The 27,188-nt window shown below is 42.1% G+C and overlaps 6 protein-coding genes across 9 annotated transcripts in view; 3 read left to right on the top strand and 3 right to left on the bottom strand.

The window, feature by feature from the left end:
* grid2ipb (glutamate receptor, ionotropic, delta 2 (Grid2) interacting protein, b) overlaps positions 1-1,281 on the bottom strand; it is a 46,448-nt gene extending 45,167 nt beyond the window's left edge. The window contains exon 1 of the mRNA XM_047376871.1: positions 1,158-1,281. The gene's annotated coding sequence lies outside the window, so the exon portion shown is untranslated. The remainder of the gene's footprint in view (positions 1-1,157) is intronic.
* Positions 746-4,258, top strand: zdhhc4 (zinc finger DHHC-type palmitoyltransferase 4). 2 transcript variants are annotated; one of them, XM_047376886.1, is made up of 7 exons: positions 746-900; positions 1,188-1,317; positions 1,402-1,475; positions 1,554-1,732; positions 1,923-2,048; positions 3,380-3,624; positions 3,704-4,258. In XM_047376886.1, the coding sequence occupies exons 2-7, from the start codon at positions 1,195-1,197 to the stop codon at positions 4,001-4,003; spliced, it is 1,047 nt and encodes a 348-aa protein (XP_047232842.1). In that variant the 5' UTR covers positions 746-900; positions 1,188-1,194; the 3' UTR covers positions 4,004-4,258. The 2 variants fall into 2 exon arrangements, with proteins under 2 accessions (XP_047232842.1, XP_047232841.1); XM_047376885.1 differs by having other exon boundaries at positions 787-956.
* Positions 4,259-5,092: 834 nt separating this feature from the next.
* Positions 5,093-7,944, top strand: LOC124875071 (phosphoglycolate phosphatase). Its single transcript, XM_047376887.1, has 2 exons — positions 5,093-5,943; positions 7,205-7,944. The coding sequence occupies exons 1-2, from the start codon at positions 5,337-5,339 to the stop codon at positions 7,528-7,530; spliced, it is 933 nt and encodes a 310-aa protein (XP_047232843.1). The 5' UTR covers positions 5,093-5,336; the 3' UTR covers positions 7,531-7,944.
* Positions 7,945-8,215: 271 nt separating this feature from the next.
* bricd5 (BRICHOS domain containing 5) lies at positions 8,216-12,663 on the top strand. Its single transcript, XM_047376889.1, has 6 exons — positions 8,216-8,498; positions 9,700-9,828; positions 9,916-10,065; positions 10,158-10,265; positions 11,221-11,371; positions 11,997-12,663. Exons 1-6 carry the CDS (start codon positions 8,445-8,447, stop codon positions 12,089-12,091), a joined length of 687 nt encoding a protein of 228 aa, XP_047232845.1. The 5' UTR covers positions 8,216-8,444; the 3' UTR covers positions 12,092-12,663.
* On the bottom strand, positions 12,539-18,991 carry mlst8 (MTOR associated protein, LST8 homolog (S. cerevisiae)). 2 transcript variants are annotated; one of them, XM_047376884.1, is made up of 9 exons: positions 18,891-18,991; positions 18,552-18,698; positions 18,388-18,439; positions 16,949-17,111; positions 16,797-16,872; positions 16,495-16,647; positions 16,293-16,417; positions 16,047-16,210; positions 12,539-13,629 (listed from the first exon to the last, which is right to left on the bottom strand). In XM_047376884.1, the coding sequence occupies exons 2-9, from the start codon at positions 18,678-18,680 to the stop codon at positions 13,511-13,513; spliced, it is 981 nt and encodes a 326-aa protein (XP_047232840.1). In that variant the 5' UTR covers positions 18,681-18,698; positions 18,891-18,991; the 3' UTR covers positions 12,539-13,510. The 2 variants fall into 2 exon arrangements, with proteins under 2 accessions (XP_047232840.1, XP_047232839.1); XM_047376883.1 differs by having other exon boundaries at positions 18,552-18,694; positions 18,891-18,985.
* A 379-nt stretch (positions 18,992-19,370) lies between these two features.
* On the bottom strand, positions 19,371-25,840 carry meiob (meiosis specific with OB-fold). Of its 2 annotated transcripts, none has more exons than XM_047377554.1 (14): positions 25,765-25,840; positions 25,408-25,492; positions 25,136-25,193; positions 24,861-24,992; positions 24,454-24,526; positions 24,134-24,329; positions 22,269-22,369; positions 22,050-22,102; positions 21,879-21,974; positions 21,718-21,810; positions 20,210-20,381; positions 19,927-20,113; positions 19,768-19,854; positions 19,371-19,684 (listed from the first exon to the last, which is right to left on the bottom strand). In XM_047377554.1, exons 2-14 carry the CDS (start codon positions 25,462-25,464, stop codon positions 19,571-19,573), a joined length of 1,419 nt encoding a protein of 472 aa, XP_047233510.1. In that variant the 5' UTR covers positions 25,465-25,492; positions 25,765-25,840; the 3' UTR covers positions 19,371-19,570. The 2 variants fall into 2 exon arrangements, with proteins under 2 accessions (XP_047233510.1, XP_047233511.1); XM_047377555.1 differs by having other exon boundaries at positions 20,210-20,354; positions 25,765-25,839.
* Between the last annotated feature and the right edge of the window lie 1,348 nt (positions 25,841-27,188).

The following is a 27,188-nucleotide window of genomic DNA, read 5'->3' as shown; positions in this document are numbered from 1 at the left end:
TTTTTTTGCAGCACTAGAGGCCTTGCATTTTTTTCATTTTTACGACAGTAGGTAGACAGGAAAGAGGACCGCTGGGTCCAGGACTTGAACCCGGGACAGCTGCATCGAGGACTATAGCCTCGGCACATGGTCACGCATTTAACCCCTACACCACCAGCACCACGTCCTACTAAGAGTGTTTTCAAGTGCTAATTGCATAAGAGATACCTTTCTACGAATATCCTTCTCATAGCCATCTGACCAGCAGTGCGCAGGAATGGGTGAAGGAGGGGAAGTTTAGACCCACTGATAACTCGGGTCATTCTCAGGATTCTTAGCTATGAGTGGACAGCTAAACATCCAGCTTTTACAAAGTGTGACAATTTCATGAGTACAACTGTTTTCTACAAAGTGTTTTATGATCCTGATTCTGATTCTGATGATACCCTGTATTATTTAAAAAAAGAAAATACTTCTACTTTATTTTATTATTAAGAAATCCACCAAGTCAGTTTAGAAAACAGAACTTTTTGAATATAAATTCCTGTAATTATCACAGTTAGGCTGGCAAATATTTCCTTTCATTAACATGTTTCTTCAGACTGGAAGGAATATTAATGGTTTGGAGCAGAGTTGGGACTTCAATCTGATAGAGAATCTGTGGAGGGAGTTAAAGATTAGGGCGATGGCAAGGAGACCTTCCAACCTCATCACCAAAGATAAACCATTAAAAAACACGTGGAAACCAGTAGAGAACATCTACATCTCCACAGTTTGAATGCATCTTCTTCCCTGTTGACACCCGGCAGAGTGAATGCAGAAGCACGTGATCATGTTAGCATCGGGGCTAAGGAAGTAGCATCACAGAAGATGGTCATGGACCGCAGGTAGAACCTGTGGTCTGAAGGCAACCCCAGCCAGGTATGTTGACGTGAAAGAAGAAGCAGAGAGCAGCTTAGCGCGACCACACCTGGAGGGTAAGAGGGACAACAGAAATGGAAAGTTGCCTCCTAGCAACGTCGCTGGTGTGTTTGTTGCTAGCATGCTAACGTCATGTGTGATCTTCAGAGAACCTGACATACATGTTGTGCTTCTAAGAGTTGTGAACGTTTATAGAAGAAGTTATTAGATCGGTCTAACAGTGAGAAAGTTGTACCAGGAGGAAACATTCAACACACCTGTTGGTTGCCTCTCTGTGTTGCTTCCAGGTGAAACATGGATTTCCTTCATTTGTTTGGGATCTACGTCGCGGTGGTGCTAACATGTATATTCCTGGTGTGCAAATACTCAGGACAGCAAAACAACCCGTTTAACACACTGCTTAGTTATGTTTCAAAGGTAACTCATATTCACTCTGCCACTTCCTTAAACCGTCACTGGGTGGCGCCACATGTGCTACAAACAGGTACATTTTCTTCACAGGTGGTCGCACCTTTTACTCCTCGGTGGCTCCAGAGGTTTTCACACTGGATCTTTCACAGACTGTTCCATCAAAGGTTTGTTTTTAAATTATGTCAAGTTTTGCATACTTTTTGCCTTCATTCAGTTTCATATTTTTTCCTTCTAAATTTCAGGAGCAACATCTTCATATATCTGCACATCTTCCTGGAAGGAAGTGTCTATGCAGAGTTCACCTATGAGGTGTTTGGCTTCTGCCGGGAGATGGACACCAGTTTGACAAGCTTGTCAGTGCCTTATGTCCTGCTGGCCATCAAGAACTTCTTCTTCTACCTCTGCATCAAGACCGATCCAGGTTCACCTCCAAGTTATTATACTAACACCTGAAGAAAACTGTGTTTTAGCTTATTTCATCTTGAATAGTAGGAAAACAAATGTTTTGTTGCTGCTGGAAAGACAATTGCAAACCATATAAATAAAATGTTTTTATTTGTCTGTGCTGTGTTGCAGTCTCAGTTCTCACCTCTTTACTCTCTATCCACCAGGCACAGTGACAAAGAAAAAGGTCTCCAGCCTGATTCACGTCTATCCATATGACAAGAGACTGTTTCACCCTGCAGTCTCCTGTGAAACGTGCCAACTTGTCAAACCAGCCCGTTCCAAACACTGCCGTGAGTACAGCTTCACTATACAGTGGCTTTAAAAGCTCAGCATAACTCTTTAAACTGTTCAAATGTTGTCACAGCCACAAACTTCGGTGTATTTTATTAAGACACAAACAAAGTAGTGCATCACTTTGAAGTGGAAGGTAAAAAAAACCATGTTTTTTCAAATGTTTTCCAAGTGCAAATCTGAAACTGTGCTGGAGTTCATCTCTACCAGCTTTGCACATATAGAGACTGAAATGTCTGCTCATTTTTTATTGCATACAAGCTCAAACTCAGTCAGATTGGGTGGAGAGCATCTGTACATAGTTGTTCAGGTCTTGTCACAAGTGGATCTCAGCTGGACTTACATCTAGACTTTGACTAGGCCATTCTAACACACGAATATGCTTTGATCTAAACCACCCATTGTAGCTCTGGCTGTATATTTAGGGTGGTTGCCCTGCTAGAAGGGGAACCTCCACCCCTGTCTCTAACATCTGAAACGTTCTCTCCCTTTTTTAGCTCTATCAGAAGCATTCCCACAGCATGACGCTACCACCACTATCTTTCATCTCAGGGATGGTGTGTTAGGGGTGATGTTCAGGGTTAGTTTTCTCTCCACAGAGCACCTTTGTCCACGGGTTTGCTATTTGTAATGCTCTCATTGACCAGCCTGTCAGTTTAGGTGGACCTCCATGTCTTGGAAGGTCTGCAGGTGGTCCATCCTCTCTCCATGTTCAGATGATGGGTTGAACAGAGCTCTGAGAGATATTCAAAGCTTGGGATATTGTTGTAGAACCTGACTCTGCTTTAAAGTTCTCCACAACGTTTTTCCTGACCTGTCTGCTGTGTTTCTTGGTCTCCATGATGCTGGTTTTTCTTTAATGTTGAACCTATGAGGCCAGAAACAGAGCAGCTGCAGCTAAACTCAGATTAAATGACACCCAGATTTTCTTTATCTAGGTAGCTTCTGAGGGCTGTTGGTTGTTTGCACTGGGTTTTCTCCAGGGTATCTGATTAAATGTGGGTAAAAATACACCACACTTTAAAGATTTTTACTGGTAAAAAAATACTTAAACTTAACTTTGCATCATTTCCTTTTTTATTATGCACTACTTTGTGTTGGTCTATGACATAAAATCAAATAAAATGCATTGATGTTTGTAGTTGTAATGGGTCAAAATGTGCTCTAGTTCAAAGGTTACGAATGCTTTTACCAGGAGCTTTACCTGCTTAATGAGAATCTATTCCTCCAAATGGCTTTTAGCTAGATATTTCCTTCCTTTACATCCTGTATGCCTCGCCACCTTTACACAGTCTGCATGTTTGACTTCAAATGTTTATCTTAACTTCAGGGGTCTGCAACAGGTGCGTCCAGCGCTTTGACCACCACTGTGTCTGGGTGAACAACTGTGTCGGAGCTGGGAACACCCGTTACTTCCTGCTTTACCTGCTCAGTGTGTGTGCCATGTCCTTGGACATCGCCCTGTTAACAGGAGACATGCTGCTTCATGCTGTGCTGCGTTCAGGGCTCCTCAGAGCCAGTTACATCGATGAGTATGGCCAGCAGCAGCCAGCTGGACCTCTGTTTGTTGTGCAGGTACCAACACAAACTCTACTGCTGCTGCTGTGTGTCCAAAATTTGTTTTATACTCATTTATTTCTCTGTGTCTCTCCAGCATCTGTTTTTGACTTTTCCCCGCATTGTCTTCATGCTTGGCTTCGTGATCTTCGTCTTCTTCCTCCTTGCTGGCTATACCCTGTTTCATTCCTTCCTGGCTCTTGTCAACCAAACGTCCAACGAGTGGTACAAAAGTCGAGGGTTTGTTTGTCGGCACTGCCACCCAATGCCTGCAGCCGATAATCTTTGCAGCCCCGCCCTGGATCACTCGAAGAGGTACTACTACAGCCGGGGAATGCTCAGAAACCTGGGAGAAATTTTCTTCCCTCCACAAGCCACCCAGAAAAAGGGCAATTGAAGACAAACCCTAGCTTTGGTATGAACTGCCAACAGTCGCTACTATCTCCACCACTGCTAGAGCTGAGAAAATAAACTCTAGCTTTGATTTTATGGATTTATGTTTCATTTCTCTTGACGTAAACTCTCTACTTTCAGTTAGATCATTGTCTCTTAACTGATTACTACAAGGTCACAATGCTGTAATTAATGACTCGGCAGCTCAAACTTTGTGTTTATAAAAGTGACAGAACAAAATAAACTTTACTTAATGTTCTGCTCTGGTTGGTTTTTCTGGGTTTCTATTAATAGTTCTGAATATTACTGAGGTGTCAGTAAAGGCACTAAAGGCTGAGAGACTTTAATGTTCAGAGTACATTTACAGTTCCTTGAGAAAGTATTTTATGGTGTTTTGGGAAAATTAATTCTGGGTTTTATTTTTTTACAGTATAACCCTGAAAACTGGTGTGCATATGTATTCACCTCCCTCCCCCTTTACTCTGGTACACCTTAATAAAATCTAGTGCAACCAGCAGCCTTCTGAAGTAAAGAGACTCCACCTGTAATTTCACCTCAGTATAAATGCTGCCGTTCTGTGAAGGCCTTAGAGCAGGGCTGTCCAGAGGGTTCCAGCAGGAACACACTAAATATGCAGCCAAAGCTACAAGGAACGGCTTTAAATCAAAGCACAGTAGAATGTCCTAGTCAAAGTCTTCATTTAGAAGTTGCTGTTCATCCATTCTGAAGGATAATTTGTGGATGTACCAAGCTCTCGGAGACATTCCCCTGTAATTGTAGTCAATGGTGGTTCTATAAAGTACTGATTTAAAAAATAAAAATGCACGCCACACTTTTCAGATTTGTTTTAGTAAAACTAAAAAGCAAACCATCTGCTTCCTTCCACTTCCTTAATGTGTTACTGTGTGGTGTTTTCTCATGGGTGTGAATACTTTTACAAGGCTCTTGGTGATCAATTAAACTGGGTGAAAATAATTCTGAACAAATAAACCAAACAGAAACAGATTTCTAGTCAAAGGTCTAAAGATGATCTCCCTCACTCTGCTAAATGATGACGCATGGGGTGACCGTTGCTCCACCGGAAGTGGGCGGGGCATTTTGGATGTCGTAACTGTCCCTTTAAGCCGGTGCGGAAGTAGTCGCTGGATTGCTGCAACACAAGGCAGAAGGTCAAGTTGGTTCTCTGGTGAAGTTCCACAGCAACCATCTCACCGTAAACGTGGTGTGGGTCGCGTAAGATCGGTGACAGCCTCTCCACGTCACGTCTCCGTGGGGATCGTGTCTGCTAGCTGGGGAATGCTACTTCCTAACTAGAAATCCCGGTTGTGTAAGTTTTCATGAGCTGCCAGATGTCTCGGTCTAAATGCACACGGCTGAGTGGGGCGCTGGTGGAGCAGCTGCTGGACTCCGTGGACAGCGTGCTCTTCGACTGTGACGGGGTTATCTGGCGGGGGGACCAGGCCATCATCGGGGCTTCTGAGGTCATTAACCTGCTCAAGGAGCACGGCAAGAAGGTCTTCTTCGTCACCAACAACAGCACCAAGACCAGGAAGATGTACGCGGATAAGATGTCCTCTCTGGGCTTCAACGTGACGGCGGACGAGGTGTTCGGTACCGCGTACTGCTGCGCCGTGTTCCTGAAGACGGTCTACAGGCTGGAGGGTAAGGTCTACCTGATGGGAAGCAACGCCATGAAGCAGGAGCTGGAGGCTGTGGGGGTCCAGCAGGTGGGCGTGGGACCTGACCACGTGTCTGGACAGCAGATCGACTGGGCCAACGTGCCTCTGGACCCCGAGGTTAAGGCGGTTGTGGTCGGTTTCGACGAACACTTCAGTTACATGAAGCTGAACCGAGCCATGCAATACCTGGTCCAGAAGGACTGCCTGTTTGTCGGAACCAACAGGGACACCCGGCTGCCTCTGGAGGGGGGCAAGGCTGTTCCAGGTAGAGATCCACCCGCCACAGAACCGATTCCTACACTGACCCACTGAATACACCCTTCCTCACTCTCTCTCAGACGGTCATCTTCTTCTAACTTCTTCATCAGTTTATGATCATGTTGAAGCCTTTCACGCATCATTATGATCATCCCACTCAGGTCATTTCCCTTGATTTCAGAACATGTTCTACTTAGATGGACAACTTGCATCTAGCCTTTCCAAATATATAAGCAACAGATTAAGTTGAAATCTCTGGTTGGCAAAGCAAGGATTAAAACGGGCCCAAGGTCGGTACCAAACGTCCTGTGGAAGACGGCTTCATGTTGGAGCCAGAAACGTTGGTTAAGAAAAGTCCAAAACGAGCTGCATCTTCTTCAGCTACTGCAGCATGTTCTCCCAGCATCTTCAGCTCCACCTTGGATGGTCCTCAAGTAATAGCAGCACTTCTTCAGTATATTTCTAATCAAGTAAAAGTAAGAAGCAGTCATCCACAACATGACTGGAGACCTGATCATAACATCTGATTTCATTTTTAAAACTTTTTACAGACTAAACACAAAACATTATAGAAACAAATAAATAGCAAATTTATTATAGAAATCAATACTTAAAGTAGGTCATATGAAAATGAAACTGATGTATAAACAAGAAGTCTCTAACATCAACTGTTTCTGCTGCTTTTTGGTTAAAACATGGTGGGTAGAGCAGCCAGAAACTTTAATCAAGTAAAAGTAGCAATACTCTATAATTTAATGAAACTACTCCTAAAAGTACATTCAAAAGGTAATCTAGTAAATGTAACTGGTTCCGTTGTCCTACCTGTGGATCTTTGTCTTGTACATCAGTCTTATAAAATAAAAACACTAAATGTAACTCGCATAATTAACCTAATCTGGCTATAAAACAACAAATGATGCATGATGTCTATTTTAATTTATTAGTTCTTAGTTGTTAATTGATGTTACTCATACCTGCAAGGATTTAGCATCAGGACTACCATGATGATCCCTGGGTCAGCTATGGGAGTTACACTGCCACCTACTGGCCACCCAGTAGGTGGCAGTGTAGGGAGTGAGAACTGCAGTTCATGAAAGGGTTTCTGACATCACTCTTCTCTAATTTGTTCACTTTATGGTGGCTCTTTAGTCTGACCAAGAGCTGCTTATTCAGGGTGTGGATTAGCTCTAACATAATATGGATGTGGTTGTATAAACAGGAAGTGATGTAAGCTTATTTCATGCTGACCTCACTTTCCATCTTCTCAGGTACAGGATGCCTGCTGCAGGCCGTGGAAACCGCAGCCCAGCGTCAGGCCCAGACGGTGGGCAAACCCAACCACTTCATGTTCGACTGCTTGGCCGCCCAGTTCGGCGTGGAGCGAGAGCGATGCCTGATGGTCGGGGACCGCCTCGACACGGACATCTTGCTGGGTTCCAACTGTGGCCTGAAGACCCTGCTGACCCTGACGGGGGTCAGCACCGTGGCGGAGGCCGAGGCCCATCGGGACAGCGGCAGTGCGGAGAGGCAGGGGATGGTGCCAGATTATTATGTGGAGAGCATTGCAGACCTCCTTCCAGCTCTGCAGGGATGACACTGAGGGATGTTCTTCCATTGCATCTTTCTGGGTCCACTGTCTCCTAAAAGGGAACATTTTATTGCATTTAGTGTTATTAAATCAAGTCACAGCAGAGCTGGTGGCTGCTGTTTTGTGATAGAAGATTTTATTGACTTTATTTGACTAACCTCGTGTTTTAAATGGAGAGCGATGCTATACAGTATTGTTTCTGTATTTGAGCAGCAGCTCTGTAATGTTCAGAAATGTTCTGTTTGCTCTAAAATCTTTTAAGAACAAAATGCCCAGACATGAAGGGAAGGTGCAACAATAAGTTCTGTCACTTATTCCTGAAACATAAACGCAGTAAAGATGTTTCTGACTGAACAGTTTGTAAAAATTAAAAGAAAATCCTACTAACCTCCACAATAAAATCAACTATTTTCCCAACAACCAGCCTCACCTGTCTGTGATTTCAACTTTAAAGGGAACTTCCTGTGAAAGTCACCCTGGGCTGTCAGCGGCAGGATGCAGAAGCGGTCCGAATCGCCATATCGCCTCTCGCCCGATGACTGAACCTTTCCTCACTGCGCCTGCCTCATTTCTTTGTCCATTGTCTGCACCCTGCAGCGCAGCCAGCTTCTTGTGTTAAAGTATGTTGGAGCTCTGGAAGGTTGGATCGTATTAAAGAGACGCATCCCGCCGTGACAGGCAGAGCAGATGGGGGAGAGGGTCGGGCAAAAGGCAGGAAACTATCAGGAACGTGAAAGCTGAGTTTAGAGGGTTTTTTTGGTCAGGTGTGTGATTGTGTTGGGACCAGAGGAAGGAGGGGAGGTCTGAGGGGGTGCCAAAAAGAAGCTGACTAGGCAGTCAGAGCTGGTCATGACTGCAAATTCATGCAGATAGCTACGAGAAGGAAGCTGACAGAGTGAGGAGCCATCAAGGGATACAGGATGGTGAATTGCTGGAAGCATTCAGGGGACCATTCAGAAGAAGGACGCTGCACGGTAAGCACCTGCTTCACAGCAGCAAGCTGAACCTGTTTATATTCTTACACTTTTACCACATGAGCAGCAGCTGCATGAGTGAAATCCATTGGTCCTTGTCAGAAAGTAGCTTCAAATAGTCACAGTAACTTAGAAAAGTAATAATCTCCCATGAAGTTTTTCACATTTTACAAACACAAACTTCAGTGCATTGTTTCTGAGAATAACCCAAAATCTAATTTCTTGGAATGAAAAGGAAACATGGATATAAATGAAAGTCTGAAAACTGGTGTGCATTTCTTTTCATCCCTATACATTAAAACTCTTTTGGGGGTTTAGTTCTACCAAATCCAGATTTAAATGTCTACACACTGAAACTTTTGCCCATTTTGATAGTAAATTAGCTCAAGCTCAGTCAGATTGGATGGAGAACCTATCTGAACATCAGTTTTCAGGTCTTGCCACAGATTCTGAGGAGGGTTTAGGTTTGATCTGAAACATCCATAATATCTCTGGCTGGATGTTCAAGGTGGTTCTCCTGCTGGAAGATGAACCTCCACCTCAGTCTCAGGTCTTCTGCAGACTCTAACAGGTTTTCCTCTTGGATTTAGCTCCATCCATCTTCCCATCAACTCTGACCAGCTTCCCTGTCCCTGCTGAAGAAGAGCATCCCACAGAATGATGCAGCCACCACTACATTTTAAGTTAAAATGATGCATTTGGTCTCTGAGACTAAAAGTTAAATTTTGGTCTCATCTGAGCAGAGTATCTCCTGCTTTATGATTTCTGTGTCTCCTTTCAGTGAATTATGACAAACCTTTTAGGAACTTTTATGGCTTTCTTCTTGCCACTCCTTCACGAAGACCGGATTTGTGGAGTACATATTGTGTTAACAGACTCTCCCACCTGAGCTATGGATCTCTGCAGCTCCCCCAGAGTTACCATGAGCCTCTTGGCTCCTTCTCTGATTAATGCTCTTTTTGCCCAGTTTAGGTGGACGTCCATGTCTCGGTAGGTCTAGTTATTTCCACACCTTTCAGATTGATTTCTATTCCGTTCAAATCCTTTTAATGTAGCTTCACACCTATGTAATAATTTCTGTTTAATCCATAAAAGGGTGTGAATACTTTTGAAGGCACTCAATGTTTTTAACCTCAGTAACAAACACGGAATTGTTAAGGCGCCGTGTTGCAGGTTCATATGTACAAAAACATCTTTTCAGGGTGGAGGTTTTGACTCGTCCAGCTACCTACCCAAGGCCTTCTGGATCGGTTTCTCAGCAATCCTGCTTCTGGTCGTCGTTGCTCTCGGACTGGCGGGCCACCTTGCGCTGGCTGGGTCCGGGTCTAAGGTATTAGACTCAGAGCTTGTCCGCCATAATCCTGGTCTGGTATTTCTTTAACTTGTCACATGAATCAGTCGGTTTCTCCTACATTAGTCTCTGCAGACAGTGAGAATCACAGCATCAGACCAAACAGGACTTCTTCTCAACCAATCAGCTGTCGTGGACCCACAGAATGACCTGGTGATGTTTTCTGTCACCTCATCAGGAAATCAGACGTCCACGGTGCTGTTTGACATAAAACATGTAGGTCCAAGGGATCTGTATTCATTTCAGCATTGTGTGAATGAGAAATATTCAGAACAATGAAGAGCTTCTGATGTCTGCTGCTGTTCCAGGGCTTGATATGCTACAAACCTGTGGACCAGGACAGCTGCTTCCTCCAAACAATGGTGCGGTCGGACTACGAGGATGTGGGCTCCCTGGTCAATGCATCAGGAGACAAGGTAACAGCAACATTGTTGAAGGTAGAACGGTCTGAGAAGGGCTTCCCATAAAGCCTACCTATAGATTCTGCCAGGTGTTTTTGAAGGAATGTGTGACCTGCCTGTGCAGATATAAAGCTCCATCCTGTCTTCGGCACTAAGCCTAAATCTGCCGGGATGCATGGCTTTCACTTTATTTCCAGCTACCACCAGAGAGGTGAAGCATACAGGGCCTTAAGGTGCCTTCTAGTCTCCCTCTGTGGCCTCCATGACTGAATTCCTCAGCACATCTGATCCTTCCAGCCCCCTCGGCGTGCTCAGGATCTTTTTACAGGAGGCTACAGCAGCAAACCCGAAGCCTTGACCGGGGCACAATGGTCACTCTGTGTGAGGGCTCTTTGGCTTTTAAGACGCCTGTTTTTGGATTCAAAGGGCCCAAGTGTTCCTGCTTTTTGTCAGAGAGCTGGATCTCTAATGCTGATTTAAATACTCTGTCAGTTCAGAACTGAGTCCGGCTACAAACCAGATATGATTTGTTACATTATCTGATCTTTAAACAATAATCTGAGAACCTGAGAGGCGGCTCGGTTTCTTATCATCTTGGTGCTTTATTTCCTTGCATCAAAAGCTGCAGATGAGTGGTTCTGGTTATTTAATCTGTCATAGCTCAGATAGTGATTCTGTTTTGTGGAGCTTATTTTTTACCTTCTAGAGCAGAGGAAAAGCACATGTAACGTGACCTGCTGTTTACTATCAGAGCTAATTAGAGGTTTAATCGCTGCAATTACACACAGTCTTTGTGATGAGTATTGAAGATGGCAGCTGGAGTTTCCATCTTGTTTCTCGTCCGTCATCACCAGCTTTTTAAGTTAAATATGATTCCTGGTGTTTTTGGTGTCCCTTTAGGTCAGGGGTTTTATTCTGCTCAGCCTTTGTTGGGTGTAGATGTTTGAAACAGCGATCCTCTCCTTGGCAGAGAAACATTCAGCTGTCTGGGAACAAGACACAGAGGCGGACGGAGTTCCTGGGAGTGCTGGCAGCCAGTCAGGTGAACGTGTCCTCGCTGGAGGAGCCTCTCCAGACCCTGTGTCAGGACAGATCCGTCCACTGGACCCGGAGGACTGACGGTGAGAGCTGTTAATAAAAACCTCCGTGACAACTGTCCAGAAATTCACAACTGACACCACTGTAGTGTTTCAGTGTTAAAATGTGCCTTAAGAGACACTTATATTAGAAATGGGCTAGTATTAGATTCTGATGGTTTGACAACCTTAGGTTAAAATACTTTTTCCTTCCACTGAACGTTCCATTTTTTTACCTGTATACAGCACTGGCTGTCAGGCTGCTGAATCGAACTAATACATATAAGTAAAACATTTAATCGTTGACTGTATCACAATATACTCAAATCCTACATTTATCAGTGACACCGCAGTCTGAAAGGGAGGTTTCAGAGGAGCAAATCAAGCTGAAACATGAGTCCAATCCATGACATACTATGACCTTTCAGCTGGCTAAAAGGTCATTTACATCCCTGTAAGCCCAGTCAGCGGAGACCAACATGCTGGTGGTATTTTTTACCTTCATACAGAGTAAATACCAAACGATGTTTAGTCTGATTTCCATGTAGAAAATGGAGATCACGATTATGTGGCAGACCTATTAGTACATGTCTTCCAAAGCCTGTTATAAAACACTTAGATGACAGTTTCCTTGTGTGTTTTTAACCCTTGTGGTGTCTGTGTGTCCCAGACCCAGGCAAACAGAGGCTGGTCTACTTCTGCATCGACATCTGCTTTCCCAGCAACATCTGTGTGTCTGTGTGTTTCTACTACCTGCCAGAGTGACTTCAGAGGTCCTCTCATTCACCAGCAGAGTGATGTTTATGTGCCCTGCCATCACTGCTAAACTAACGAAGCTGACATCCAATTTATTTCCATCTTTCAGAGACAGAAAACACAGAGAGGTTGTCCTCACCCAATTTATGTATAATACGCCCTCTAGTGGCACAATCTGAAGATCCCAGAATAAAAAGCCCTTTTCTTTGGTTTAGAGGACCTGACCGTAACTATCAAGTGATCATTGTTGTAGAAATGTTTTTGCCTGCATAATAAAACACATACTGTGGGAAGTTTTTCAGAAAATATTTTTGATTGAATAATAAATAACAGACTTATATTGAGGATTAAAATAATTTTTACATCATTTTGTTCCCAATTAAACCACTGGGTACAGAGTAACAAACTTTATTTGTACATGAAGAGCATGAAATGAATCCAAACCCTTTGCACAAATGTTATCAAGTTACAAACTTTAATGTAGTTTGTTGGGATTTTATGCAATAGATCAACACAACGTAATGCGTAACTGTAAAGATACATGGTTTAACATTTTTACAAATAAAAAACTGAAAAGTGTAGCATGCATTGTATTCAGCCTCTTTACTCTGATACTTCTAAATAAAACCCAGAGCAACCAATTGCTTTAAAGGCCCCTCATGTGTGAAAGAGAATAAGTATTTACACCCATCCCCTTGCACACACTATTCACACCATGGTGCATCATGCTGAGGGACTGTGAAGCTGGTCAGAGTTGATGGGAAGATGGATGGAGCTAAACCCAGGATCATCCTGGACGTAAACCTGTTAGAGTCTGCAGAAGATCTGAGACTGGTGGAGGTTCATCTTCTAGCAGGAGAACCACCCTGAACATCCAGCCTGAGATACAATGGAGGGTTTTCCTTAAAACATAACTACATTCTTCAGATGAGGAAAGCTGGAGACCTACTGAAAAGACTTGCTCTAGGCGGCTCAATACTAATTCAATAATTGTTTCCTAATTATATTTACCTTCTTCTTCCAGTTATTCTCTACTCTTTCCACTTTATCACATTACGTCCCAATAAAGTTCACTGAGGTTTGCTTAACATGACGAAATATGAAAAGGTTAAAGAGGACTTGTTCTACAGCACCTCTGAATGTACAATTATGGTCAATATTTAGGTTCCTTCCAGTAAATAAATACATAATGGTGAACTGAGTCCTGTTGAAGTTTCCTGCTGATTGAACGTTGAGTCTTGGCTGTAAAGATGGACCTTAACTTGGGAAATGTTCAGCTTGTCCTGCGTTACTTTACTAAATACCTGCAGCCGCCTCCTCAGGGAAGCTTCAAATCATTTCCACCAATCATCTCCACACTGAGGCCCAACCTTAAAGGAGCCTGGTGACTGTCCCATCCACTCTCAGAGGTTCACCTCCACTCACTCCTCAGCCGAGCACGCTGTCATTGAAGGCCAGACACACCACGGCCTTCTGGTGGCCGCTGTACTCCCTCTTGATCTCGCCGGTCTCCACGCACCACAGGCGAGCCAGATTGTCTGAAGACGCTGTGGAAAGAAAAAAACACTCATTAAGGATGTTTGTCTAAATAAATCCTTTGTCTTTATTTACAGTGCTGCTCAGAAGTTTACATACACTAAACAACATGAATATCAGAATCATTTTGAACTTTTAAAGATGTGTTTGAATCGTTTTGTTGGTTGGTGGTATGATCATACATCTGATAATTATACATATTGTCACAAATACATACTTAGAGCCCCACTAATACATAGGTAAATATTCCTTAGCAAGCTGCAGAGAAACCACATGCTTTCTGTAGCCATCAACAAGCTTCTGGCATAACTTCAATTTTTCAATTCAGTATATTTATATAGCACCAATTCACAACATGTCGTCTTAAAGTTCTTCACAACAGTCAGGTTCATACATTCCTATTAATCGTAACCATTGAACAGTTCAGTCAGATTCAGTTCTTTATTCAAATTGGATAAAAAGTTTTTCTATCTAAGGAAACCCAGCAGATTGCATCCAGTCAGTGACTTGCAGCATTCACTCCTCCTGGATGAGCATGTAGAGACAGTGGACAGTCACTGGTGTTGACTTTGCAGCAATCCCTCATACTGAGCATGCATGTAGCGACAGTGGAGAGGAAAAACTCCCTTTTAACAGGAAGAAACCTCCAGCAGAACCAGAACCAGGCTCAGTGTGAGCGGCCATCTGCCACGACCGACTGGGGGTTTGAGAGAATAGAGCAGAGACACAAAGAGAACAAAGAAGCACTGATCCAGGAGTACTTTCTATGGGAAGGAAAAGTAAATGTTAATGGATGTAGCTCCTTTAGTCGTTTCATCTAGAAAGAAAGAACAGATAAACTCTGATCCAGTTTTCAAGGTTAGAGTCTGAAAGAGAGAACATAGAGTTAGTCACAGTAGAAGCTCAGTCAGTAGCCATGTCTAGGAGAGAGAAAGGGTTAAACACTAAAAGACAGGGCCATGTGGATCATCTGTAGAAGGTGAGTATTAAGTTGTTGCCAGCAGAAGCTCAGACGATTCCCCTCTCCAGAAAGGTGTCACATGGAGACACAGAGTCAGGCCAGGTGTAGCTTCTAGGAAGAGAAAAGAGAGAGAACATAAAGTTAAAAGATGAATTAACAGCAAATAATGCAAAATTGGAGAGTAGTGTGAGAATGTAGCGAAGAGGGTGAAAGTGGTCATTATGTCCTCCAGCAGCCTAAGCCTATAGCAGCATAACTACAGAGATAGCTCAGGATAAACTAAGCCACTCTAACTATAAGCTTTATCAAAAAGGAAAGTTTTAAGCCTAGCCTTAAAAGTAGACAGGGTGTCTGCCTCACGGACTAAAACTGGGAGCTGGTTCCACAGGAGAGGAGCCTGATAACTAAAGGATCTGCCTCCCATTCTACTTCTAGAGACTCTAGGAACCACCAGTAAACCTGCAGTCTGAGAACAAAGTGCTCTGTTAGGAACATATGGACCAATCAGATCTCTGATGTATGATGGAGCTAGATCATTAAGGGCTTTATATGTGAGGAGGAGAATTTTAAATTCTATTCTGGATTTAACAGGGAGCCAATGAAGGGAAGGTAAAATAGGAGAAATATGATCTCTCTTTTTAATTTTCATCAGAACTCTTGCTGCAGCATTTTTGAATCAGCTGAAGGCTTTTAACTACATTTTGTGGACATCCTGATAACAACGTCAACTAAACACTTTATCACAGAATAGGTGGAGTTCATTTACATTGGCTGGTTCCCAGCTGCACACTCCACAAATTTTTATTTGGGTCGAGGTTGGATCCTTTTCAGAAAGTTAGGTGTTAGCCTGCTTTATCTATTTGATGTGTTATTGGAATCATCATCCTGGTGGAACAAGCAGCTGTGTCCAAGTTTCACCCGTCTGACCCAAATTGCCCCTCTCAGATGAAGGGACCAAGGCTCAAGCCTATTGAAACTACTAAACCGTGAAGTAAGACGTTCCAGAACAAGTAAGAAGCTCCTGCTCCAAAATGGACACCTTCATGCTTAGCTGAACTTTGCAGCAAAAAAATGAGCTATTTGCCTACAAGGACAAAAAGCTTTAAAACCTAAGAACATTTTACCTGATGTCAAGTATGGCAGTGACAGCATCATGCTGCGGGTTTGTTTAGCTGCCAAAGGTATGGCGCTTTGCACAAAGAAGGTGGGATAATGAAGAACCTTCCTCTAAGTGTGTCAGTAGAACTAAAATCAGATGTTTGAACCAAACCAAGAAGCATCTTTAGAGATTTCAAACATAAACAATGAGATGGATGGATTACTGCTAAATAAGGCGAAATAAAATGATTAAAATCTATAGCTTATAACAACAAATATGGTCACAATTTCCTCTGAATAGGTTCAACATAATCTAAATATATAATCATGTAAATGAATTGTTAATGTGCAGAGAGTTCATTAACAGACCAGTAACTATGTACTGGGAGTCTCCTGAGAAAGCACAATCCCACATCCAGCCCCTCGACGTCTCTCCTGGATTGTTGCTCTTGATGCTCAGCTCCGTCATGAGTGAGAAATTAGACGTCCTCCAGATCTTACAGGTCTGGTCTGCTGAGCAGGTAGCCAGAAGTCTGGAAGTGACAAATGGAAAACATAAGAGCAGATCACTTATACAGAGAAACTGTAGATGTTAGGAGTAAACAGGGCTCTCACGTGGAGTCTGGGCTGAACTTGCAGCGCAGGGAGTAGCGCTTGTGTGCTGGGATCTTAGTCTTGGGAATAAGCTGGGTCACTTCATCTCCCATGCCTCCAGCTAGGTTCCAAACATAACAGTTACCCTGTTGAGGAGAACCGAGGAGCAACATGAGCTTATGCCCCATAATGACCCACACATGGTCTCTGTAGGCCCACTGACCGAGCTGTTGACTGCAGCCATATAACTGGCGTCTGGGTCAATGTGAACAGAGTTGACTGAAACCTCCGGTTCTGGAATCAGCTGCTCGTTGTGATCCGTTTTCAGATCCCAGACATGAATGACCCCACTCTGGTCTCCAACAATCAACTCAGCCTGAAAACACACAACTGGTAAAGTAAACTGTGACTTTTGCAACCAGGTAAACCAACGTCTCTACGTGACTTACAACAATAACAGGAGTGTCAGCATATCTGGAAGCAAACTGTTTCACATCATGGATCTGTGTTCACTGACTGGCTCACCTGGTTGGGATGCAGACACACACAGTTGATAGGAGCGTTCACTTGAAAGATCCTCTGACACTGAAGGTTTCTTGACCTATAAAGGAACCAGGAACACGAGTTTAGCTTGTCGAACGCCGTGTATTCAGCTTTTAGAGACTTCCTTGCAGTACCTTAGGTCCCATATACGAGCCATGCAGTCTTCTCCTCCTGTGTACATCCAACGTCCGTCCTCATGAAAGCCCACAGACGTTATGTTCTTGCTGACTCCGTCATAGTTCATCACAGGGTTTGGGTTGTTGGAGTTCAGGTCGTACATGCGTATATGTTGGTAGCCTTTAAAGCACAGATTGAGCTGATTAATCAGCAGTAAAAACAACATACAGAAATATTTTACCCACTGAGGTTTTCCACACTTCGTCACATTTCAGTACATTTTAGTGGGTTGCTTTGTGACAAACACAAATATATATATATATACTTGTGAAGTAGAAAGAAAATGATTCATGGCTTTCAAACTTTTACACAAAATAAAAACAGAAAAGTGTGGTGGGCAATTATGATCTCCCTCTCTACTCTGACACCCTTAAATAAAATCCAGCATCACCAGTTTTCTTCAGAAGTCATCTTACTTTGCAACCAGAGTCCAGTTTTGTGTGATTTAATCTGAGTCTAACTGCAGCTTTCCTGTTTGTTTCAGAGAACATTAGAGAACAACCAGCATTATGGAGACCAAGGAACACCGCAGACAGGTAAGAGAGAACATTGTGGAGATGTTTAAAGCAGGGTTAGGTTCTACAACAAGCTTTGAACATCTCCCAGAGTTCTGCTCAACCCATCATCTGAACATGGAGAGAGGAGGGACCACCTGCAGACCTACCAAGACATGGAGGTCCACCTAAACTGACAGGCTGGACAAAGAGAGCATTGATCAGAGAAGCAACCAAGTGACCCATGGTAACTCTGGAGAAGCTGCAGAGATCCATAGCTCAGGTTAAAATGACAATTATTTTTCTAATCTGTCCTTTATGCAAGAATGGAAACAAGATGGCTATTATTAAAAGAAAGCAAACATATGGGAATAGGTGGTCTGTTCACAAGATTAAAACACAACTTCTTAGTCTATATCCAAAACCTCGTGTGTGGCAGAAAACACTGTACATCACCCTGAACACACCATCGCTACTGTAAAACAAGGTGGTGGCATCATCATGCCGTGGAGTTTTTTTTTCAGCAAGGACAGGGAAGCTGGTCAGAGTTAATGGGAAGATAATCCTGGAGGAAAACTTGTTAGAGGCTGCAGAAGACCTGAGACTGGAATGATTTAGATCAAAGCATATTCATCTGTTAAAATGGCCCAGTCAAAGTCCAGACCTAAACACGTTCTATATCCAATCGAGGTAAGGTTGAGCTATGTTGCAAAGAAGAATGAGCAAAGGTTTCAGTCAGTAGATGTTCAAAGCTGGTAGAAACAAACCCTTAAACTGCAGTGAAAGGTGGTTCTACAACGAACTGACAAATACAATGCATATATAAAACATATATATATATATATATATATATATATTATATTGTAGGGAATGTAAAAAAGTATTAAGAACTGGTGACTCACCTGCAGCAGCAATCATACCCCGGTCAGGTGTGACCTCGAGAGAATTCACTTGCTGGAGAGAAATGTTAAGAAAGTCACCTGCTGTTTGTTATCATGTTAAAATATCCGAATATTGACATGCTGTATCTGAACCGCTGAGAGCAGTGAGGCTGCGCAGAGGATACGGAGTCCTGGTGCTGGACCGTCCTGGTACAGATCCCGCTGTGGGCCTGCCAGAACCGCACGGTGTGGTCGTATCCAGCCGTGGCCAGAATGACCGGGTCGCTGCCCACAGTCCCCTGGTTCACATTCATGTTTCTGCTGCTGTCTGTCTGTCAGTAAGAAAGGTGAACTCAGTAAAGGAAATTTAGACACATCAGTTTATAACAATCTGACGTTAGCAAACCGAGCTAGCTGAGCCGAACCAGGTTGGATCTAGAAACACAAAGTTCTGTTGTATATGAACGACCTCTGCTGGAACAAAACAATCAAACCTTTCCAATTAAGGGTTTTGTTTACATTACCTTCTGCTGTCGCTCCTGACCTGACACGTCTCCGTAAAACGTCCGTCAGAAACATGAACCTCGACTTGTAGAGTTCCGCCTGGATAACTAGAGCACTACCGCCACCTGCTGGTGCATTTTAACTTCAGGTCTGTGTAATATGCAGTTTAAAAACATATCTCCTGTTTCCAGCGCTTGATTTTAAGACTTTTTACAAGTAAAATATTTAATGAATGCAGAATGGATGGATGCAACTTTTAGCCAATGGGATAAAGTCTGCAAATTCAAATATTCTTGCACACTTCTTCATCCAGACCTGAAAAATACTTCCAGACTTTGAATTCACTGGAAATTAGCTGCTTGATAAAAATAAACATAATAAATATAGTTACATTTCACACAATAACCATGAACTCCATTAAACTGTGATGTACTGTGACCTGTCCAGAGTGCTCTGCCTCCCGCCCAGTGGAGTATCTTGAGTAGGAACCAGACAACAAATGCTTTTAAATGGATACTTTATTTAACACATATTTTCATAAGATTTTCACATTCACTGGATAAATACATTTAGATAAATAAGTTAAATAAATATTAGATATTTAAGATTAATATTCTCATGTGTGGATTACATCTCAATCAGAACCCAACCAGAACCAATATGTGGGAACGCAGAGAACTGCCTCTGCAGGCCGTGCTGATCAAAGCTCCTGAAGCAGCTTAGACATGTGCTGCTTCACCTCTCCTGGATCTGCCAGTGAGCAGGCCAGGATCACCCCTCTGATCCCACTCTTCATCCTGGTAGAAGGAAGGATCTACAACACATCATTTGATGTTATTAACACCTGATTTACTTTGATAGGAAAATCAAGAGGCACACCATCAAAGCCTTCACTACCTTCACGTGTATTTTGCATCTTTCCAGGAGAAATCTCCACCTGAGCGCAGTTCGCTGATCATCTGTCAGACTGGTGAACTCCTCTGTCTGCAACATATGAAAGCATCGTTGGTCTCAGGTGAAGCACAGAAACAACGATGTTCGTGAACAAGAATTGACCGTGCAGCCGAGGGTCCGTTCTGCTACCGGTCCTCTGAGGCTGCAGGCCTGCAGAGTGCCAGTGTGGTCTGTGAAGTCCACCAACAAGTCAAAGCCAGTAGCAGCTGAAAGAGGCTGCTCCCTCCCTGGACAAAGCTGGTTGGTGCAGACCTGCATGTCCTCCAGCACCAGGAACTTACATCTAGCACTAAGAGAAGAGAACCTGATCAGAGGCGTGACTGGAGTTCACTGAAATCATGATGTAATCATAGCAGCTTAAAGACTGTTTCACTCTTCATGGTACCAGCGGGTCTTGATGACTTTAGAGACGGACGAGTCGAGGTCGAGCTTGGAGATGAAGCTGTAAGTGACACCAAAGAAAGGCTCGGGGTGCTCTTTGGCCCTGTCCTTCAGCTGGTTCACTGTGTACACATCAGTGATGGACTCCACTGTCCAGGCAAACACAGCAGTTACAGCTGCAGTTATTTAAGGATGACAGGAAGCACATTCTTCTGCTTTGTAACAATCATCTCACCATGAGGAAAAACGTTCCCAGGCCCAATCAAACAGGACTGTCAGGACAGTGCCTCGCAAAAGCATTCACACGCCCTGAACTTTATCACATTTGAACTCATTTAATCCACAAACGTCAATGTTTATTGTTGGGATTTTATGTGACTAACCAAAGTAATGCATAATTATGAAGCTGATTTGATCTGAACCATCCCATTGTAGCTCTGGCTGGATGTTTGTTCCTGCTGGAAGGTGAACCAACACGCCAGTCTTCCCTGCTTATGATGCAGAACAGCATCCCCTCAGCATGATACTGCCATCACCATGTTTTACAGCGTGGACGGTGTGTTTAGTAAGATGAATAGTTTTTTGCCTGTAGGCCAGAAAGTCACATTTTTCTCTCATCTGACTAGAGGAGCTTCTTCCATGTTTGCTGTTTGGTACGACCTCTATAGGGAACGCAGCAAACATGATTTTCTTCCTCTTGCTGCTCTTCCATAAAGACCTCAATTGTGGAGCATACAAAGACGTTTCCTGTTAAACAGACGATCCCACCTGAGCGGTGCATCTCTGCAGCTCCTCCAGAGTTACCATGGGCCTCTTGACTGCTTCTCTGATGAATGCTCTCCTTGCCCAGCCTGTCAGTCTAGGTGGACGTCCATGTCCTGGTAGGTCTGCAGTTTGTTCAGATGATGGGTTGATCAGAGCTCTGGGTGATGTTCAAAGCTTGGGATATTGTTGTAGAACCAAACCCTGCTTAACCTGAACCAGAACCTTCTCCCAGACCTGTTAACATGTTTTACTTCCTCCTCACATTTATATGCTGCTAAGGTTTGGTCTGTCACATAAAATCCCAATAAAATACATAGGACGTTGTGCCTGTAATGCGATGAAATTAGGAAAATATCAAGGTGTGAAAGAGATTTTAAAAAATCTGTGCTTTGAAGGCTATCAGCAGATCTTTTTCCAACGACACAAACCCTGGATGAACTATTATTGAGTGAGCAAGAACATAAAAGTTCAACAAGTATGAACCTGTTTCAGAGACTCTGTACATCAGCAGGTTCAGAGCTGATTGAGGAACAAAAGTAACCCTAAATAAACAAGTTGTTTTTAATCTGCTGGTTGGTTACATTAGGGCGTGTAACGTTATCAGACACTCTTCTGCCTTTAGCTGCATTATCCAATTATATCTTCAATAATGAAAAACAGAGGGAGATTAGGACTCATTAGGTTCCACATCATCATCATAAACATAAGAAATTAAAGTAGGGAGTGTAATTCCTCATGAAAACCTACCAGGCAGATCCTCTGGGGCCTCGTCTTGGTCCAAAGCTCCAGACTCTGACATTTCTTTAGCATAGTTGAACAACAAGCTGGCCTCTCTTATGTCTGAGAACAAATTATGACATTTAAAAACATTTGATACTGAATATGTGAATGTTGCTGTGTTCTCTTACCAGGATTGACAGTAATGATGCTCTTTGAGTTAACCGTCGCCACCATGCTGCTGCGAAAGTTGTCAAAGCTCATCTTTATATCAGCAATGAAGAGCACTTTAAAATAAAATTAAAGTTCAGTGAATGGTGAGGAACCCAGGGCCCTGGTGGGAATGATGGCAACTGACCCACCTGTCTCTCTGGGTACCAAGGTTTGCAGGAGTTGAATGGCCTCCCTGTCCCAGCTGAGACAGAAGCAGAGGTCAGGGAGTCATTTAGGCAAACACAGGTTAATCCAAAGCACTGTGTTGCATAAATACATTCATGATCTAAGAGGCGACAAGAGGGAATATTGTCCAGAAGAGAAACAGATTTTCTCATTTCACACATTAATTAAAGAACAAGACAAACCCGATGAGGGGAAAAGATGAGACAGAGTCATCAAAGAGCTTCACTTCAAGCCTCTGCCCTCGGCGTCCGTCAGAAGTGATGAACTGCTTCGTTTCTCCAATCTGAAGACAGAACGAAGACTTGAGTCAACTTCATATCGCAGCATCTTCCTTTCATATTAAAACTAGAGTGAATTTATGGGTCTGATCTTATTATATCCTTCCAACCTTTACTGTTAATATTGTCATCTTTCATATTTAACCCCAAACACCTTCATCATTAACAGGGCATTCAGAAGACATGAACTAGGTGTATCGAGATTACCTTCTCCTCAGCTTCCATTATCTTGTTAGAAATAAAAAACACATTTTCACAAATCTTTAACAGTTTTAACTGAGCAGGTTGGATAACAGTCTAGATTTACATCTTATTTTCTGCTGCCCGTTTTGTTTTGTCATTTATGGACTGGAGACGGAGCAGAGACGATCAGAGGAGCTGCAGGAAGTTTGGAGCTCCTCTCTCCAACCATCCTGCAGGTCAGGAACAGAAAGATCAACAGAGATGTGTTAAATGTACACGACTGAAGCACAGCTAATGCGCGTTAAATTACACACGGCAATTTGTATTTAGTTTGACTTTCTGGTTGTAGAGTTGAAAACGTGTCTGGACTGAGTGCTGCTGTCCAAGACAACTTTAACTTCCACTACTTTATTATTTTTGATTTTACTTTATTTCAGACAAATGTGAACTAGTTCAAGTTGCAGCTGTGAACACAGTTCACCATAGTTGTGTGGTGAACTATGAACACGAATCAGTTCCTTTTAACCTGACTGAACTAGTTCAAGTGAAAGATGAACAGGGACAACACGATGTGTGAAAACAGAACCTTCCTGTTACTAAACACGGGTCAGTGGCAGTTATTAAAAGGTTTTTATTATTTCATTTTGTCCACAGTTTGTGACTGTAGCCCTCAGTGAAAATGTTATTTACATTCATTGGGCCGATTATTCTGCATAAGAACAAAAGTAAGAGAACTTTAATTTCTTTCCTTTTTATTTCGATTTAACGTTGTATATAATGTACTTTGTTAAGATGCTGATCAGACCGGTTTCTGAACAAATGAACATTAATCCTATATATTTTATTTTCTGGGCAGGAGGATTCTGAAGGAGCGACGCTCTCAGACCTTTTTTACATAGGCACTCCAAACAGGCAAATGTAACACTTCATATTTAATTAACTATAATGTGTGCTGCTGTTAATTTAATCTTGTAATTATGCAAAGTTTTCTATCTATTTAGGATGAAGGACATCTTAGTAGAAAGGAAAGATTTTCACCTACAGAGAGAACAGAAATCCTTCAAGGCTGCAAAGGACTAACTGGACTTTTAAACTGAAAATAAGGATATCATTTGTCAGGCAGACATCAGGGAAACTAAGACTATTGATATTTATTTTACTGCCACGTTGTTTTAAAATGCCAGCGACGAAAACTTAAACTGGTTGTATTCATTCTAACTTCACTAAAATCAGTTTTTGCAGCTAAAATAAAACGAGTCCATTTTCTTGGACTTTCGTGAGTAAAATTGATGAAAATAAATGATTTACGGCAGAAAAAGTAAGGTTACCACTTCATATGAATAAAATGTTAGCTGTTTAAATGAAGTTTATTTAGTGTAAGTAAACTTGTTGTCATTGTTTCAAACTCTGTTGGTTTTACTTAAACAGAACAAAATGTCAACTTAAATAGCTCTAAAATTAGACCCACTTAAAAAGTCCATGAAAAAAGATGAGTTGGATTCAGTAAGTTTTTCTTTACAGTGTAGAACAGAGACAGCTGAGACAAAGCATCGTCTCACTGGGAAACAGACAACCCTTTTTCCTACCAGTTTCACAGCTGCCAGTATGTTTATCACTGTGCCATCCAGCTTCTGTCCGTTGGCCACAATATCTCCCAGTGAGTAGAAATCTCTGGAGTCCTTAACTGGGAGGTGAATCAGCGGCAGCAGCCTGTCGATGGTGTCCACGTCAGCACATAGACACACCTGGGAGTGAGTCTCTGTCACCAGCAGCCTGTAATGGCTAAGACAGCAGAAACACTGGGCTTTACTCTATTACATCATGCTTTGTGAAATGTCGGGGGATTTTATCAATTATCAGTGCTGTGAATATCTCCTAGTGTCATATTTAGTATAAATGTACTTACCTTGGTGTTTTAGGGCAGAACCGGTCTCCTTTCTCTGGGTCTTTGGTGGAAACTAAGGGATTTTCAATGGTCACTGAGAAACAAGCAACTGCTTTGTTAAAACACTTTATAAAACATATTTGAATAATATATTCTGACATTTTGTACAGTAGCAACATAAAGGTTTACTAAGGAAGGAAGGAAGAAAGGAGGAAAATATGGAAGGTAGGAACTTTCAAAGTGAAGAAAGTATAAAATGTAGAAGGAAGGAAGAAAGTTGGACGAGGTAAAAGAAAAAGGACGAAAGGTAATATTGAATACAGGAAAATAAGGAAGGAATAAAGAAATTATAGACAATATTAGCAAACAAAATCTAGTGCCATTTCAAGTGATGTTTCAGGCTTTGGAAACCAACAAGACATTCTCACCACAGTCTCCAATGCTGAAGCTGTCGGCCAGCCCGTTGACGTATGTGTCGTTTCCCCAGGCGCTCACATTGATGAAGAAGTCTGGAGAGTCTCTGATGGTGAAGCCAAAAGTGAATCGGTCAATCTCAATATCTGAAGTCAGGGGAGACACAAAGGCTTGGTTTGTTCAGCAGGTTCATAAAAAAAATAACATTTTGGCCAACAGAGGGCGCTGATGGTCAAGACGGCGAGGTATCCGGCTGTTAAAAGGATGTAAAGGAGAAACAAATGTGTACTTTTTCTATCGGGGAAGCTTCTCACATCCGTTTTCCCAATGATGACCCCCAACACTTTCTGAAAAACATTAGGATAAAGACACAGTGGGTGACAATATCTGTGGGACTAAATGATTCATCCCAAATAACAAACTATATTCTTGTCTGAAAGTACACAGCGTTTCACTAACGTTTATTTAGTGTAAAACACATTTCCCTAAATGCCCTAGCCAAATAACCAAAAAGATTTAATGATGAGGAATATGCAATCATAAAAACTGATGAGAACTGACCGGATGAGAGAAGTTGGGATGAAGCTCAGAGATGGAAATGAAGCTCTGAGCGGCCATTTTATTAGTCCTGCAGCCTCCCTACACGCTGGGGGAAAAACTAAATACAGTCACAAACAGGATAAAGCCCACAAAGTAAAAAGTTCTTAGTTCATGTACATGTTATATCTATTTATTTATTATGAAATATTTGGAAATAAAACAGTAGCTAGCATGTAGCTTTAGCTAGAAGAAATTGTCTAGAAGCCAAAACTGAAACTTTAATCAATTATTTCAACCCAACTTTGGCTAAAATAATCTTATTAATATCAAACAATGTTGTTTTTACCAAAAATATGTACTTTAAATGCCCGCTTTTACCTGCTGACGTCGCTTTTCTACTTGAAGTTTTTTTAAACGTTTCGCGCTGCAAACAAAGGTGCGCGCGACGGAACACAGATGCTGCCTTCAATGTTGTCGGAAAAAAGAGCATCACGGCTGCTGCGTTTGTTTTACAAACTAATGGGGAATTTTAAGAGAATCCACAGAAAGCATATAAATGTGAAAACTGGTTACAGAAGCATATTTCTTGCAATAGAAGGAGTTATAAATAGTTAAATTAAACCAATAAAAAATGTAAAATAGTTGTAGCTGTTTGAACTTCTTATCATCAAAACTTTTTCAGTCGGCCATTATGTCCCGTTTACTGCTGTTATTGCATGGCTCAGAAGCTAAAAACTTTGTAATGCAACATTATTTTATAAATGCAGCTGGATACCAAATAATAAGTCTTAAGCTTAAAAAAAGAGCGTCCGCAAAAACATTAAAAATTGGAGCATTTTCAGTTTCATTAATAATTTAGACATGCAAAAGAATGCTCAAAGAATTTTCTTCAATGCACACCCAGTCAATAAATTATAATATTATTGTAAAGTTAATTTTTTTCAGTAACTTAGTTCACTAAAAACACAGACTGTAAAAGTATTCCCACCCTTAAGCTTTCTGGTATTTTGTCTCATTGCAAACACAAGCGTCAGTGTATTTTACTGGGGATTTTGTCTTCTAGGTCTACACAAAGCACTGCATAATTCTGAGGTGGAAGAAAATGTAGATATTTTTCCAAATAAAAATCTGAAAGTGTTTTTATTTTTATTCAGCCTATCTTACTCTGATACTGCTAAATAAAATAGAATAGAAATATCTTTTACTGTCCCACAGTGGAGAAATTTAGATGTATCACCAGCAGAGTGAAAGCAAATGGAAATATGCAGATAGACACAAAGGTGAAAATATAGAAACAAAAAAATACGATAAGAGGCTGTACCGCAGGGGAATAAATTATTGGTTTGATTTTAGTGATCACATGTGTAAGTCTCCTTGAGCAAAAATGTGTTCTCCATGTTGTGCACTGTTTGAATGTGTGACTGGGACTAAAAGTGCTTTCAGGAAGACCAGACCGTCCATTAAAACCCATCAACTACAGATAGATTCACAGACTGGAGGAGCATCAGACCCACTGATTTTACAAAGTTATGCCTGAAGGTTACTTATGACAGTTTACTGCACTGGATATGTCCTCAGACATACGAACTGGGATGACTGGTAGTTTCTGGGTATGTTTGGAAACCACAAAGTGGAACTGGACTTGATTTTAGTTGAAACTGTGTAAGATGACAAACCTTATACCGATTATCTGTGGGATACGGAAAAATTCAACATTTTTCAGTAATTTCTGAGTAATCTGAGGTGTAACTGTCCAATAATGTAGTGACTGATTTCCCTCGGACTGATTTGCTTCTTGGCCC

Source organism: Girardinichthys multiradiatus, chromosome 10, assembly GCF_021462225.1.
Source record: "Girardinichthys multiradiatus isolate DD_20200921_A chromosome 10, DD_fGirMul_XY1, whole genome shotgun sequence".
In the NCBI taxonomy this organism is placed as follows: Eukaryota; Metazoa; Chordata; class Actinopteri; order Cyprinodontiformes; family Goodeidae; genus Girardinichthys; species Girardinichthys multiradiatus.
This window is presented reverse-complemented; position numbering and strand designations above follow the sequence as displayed.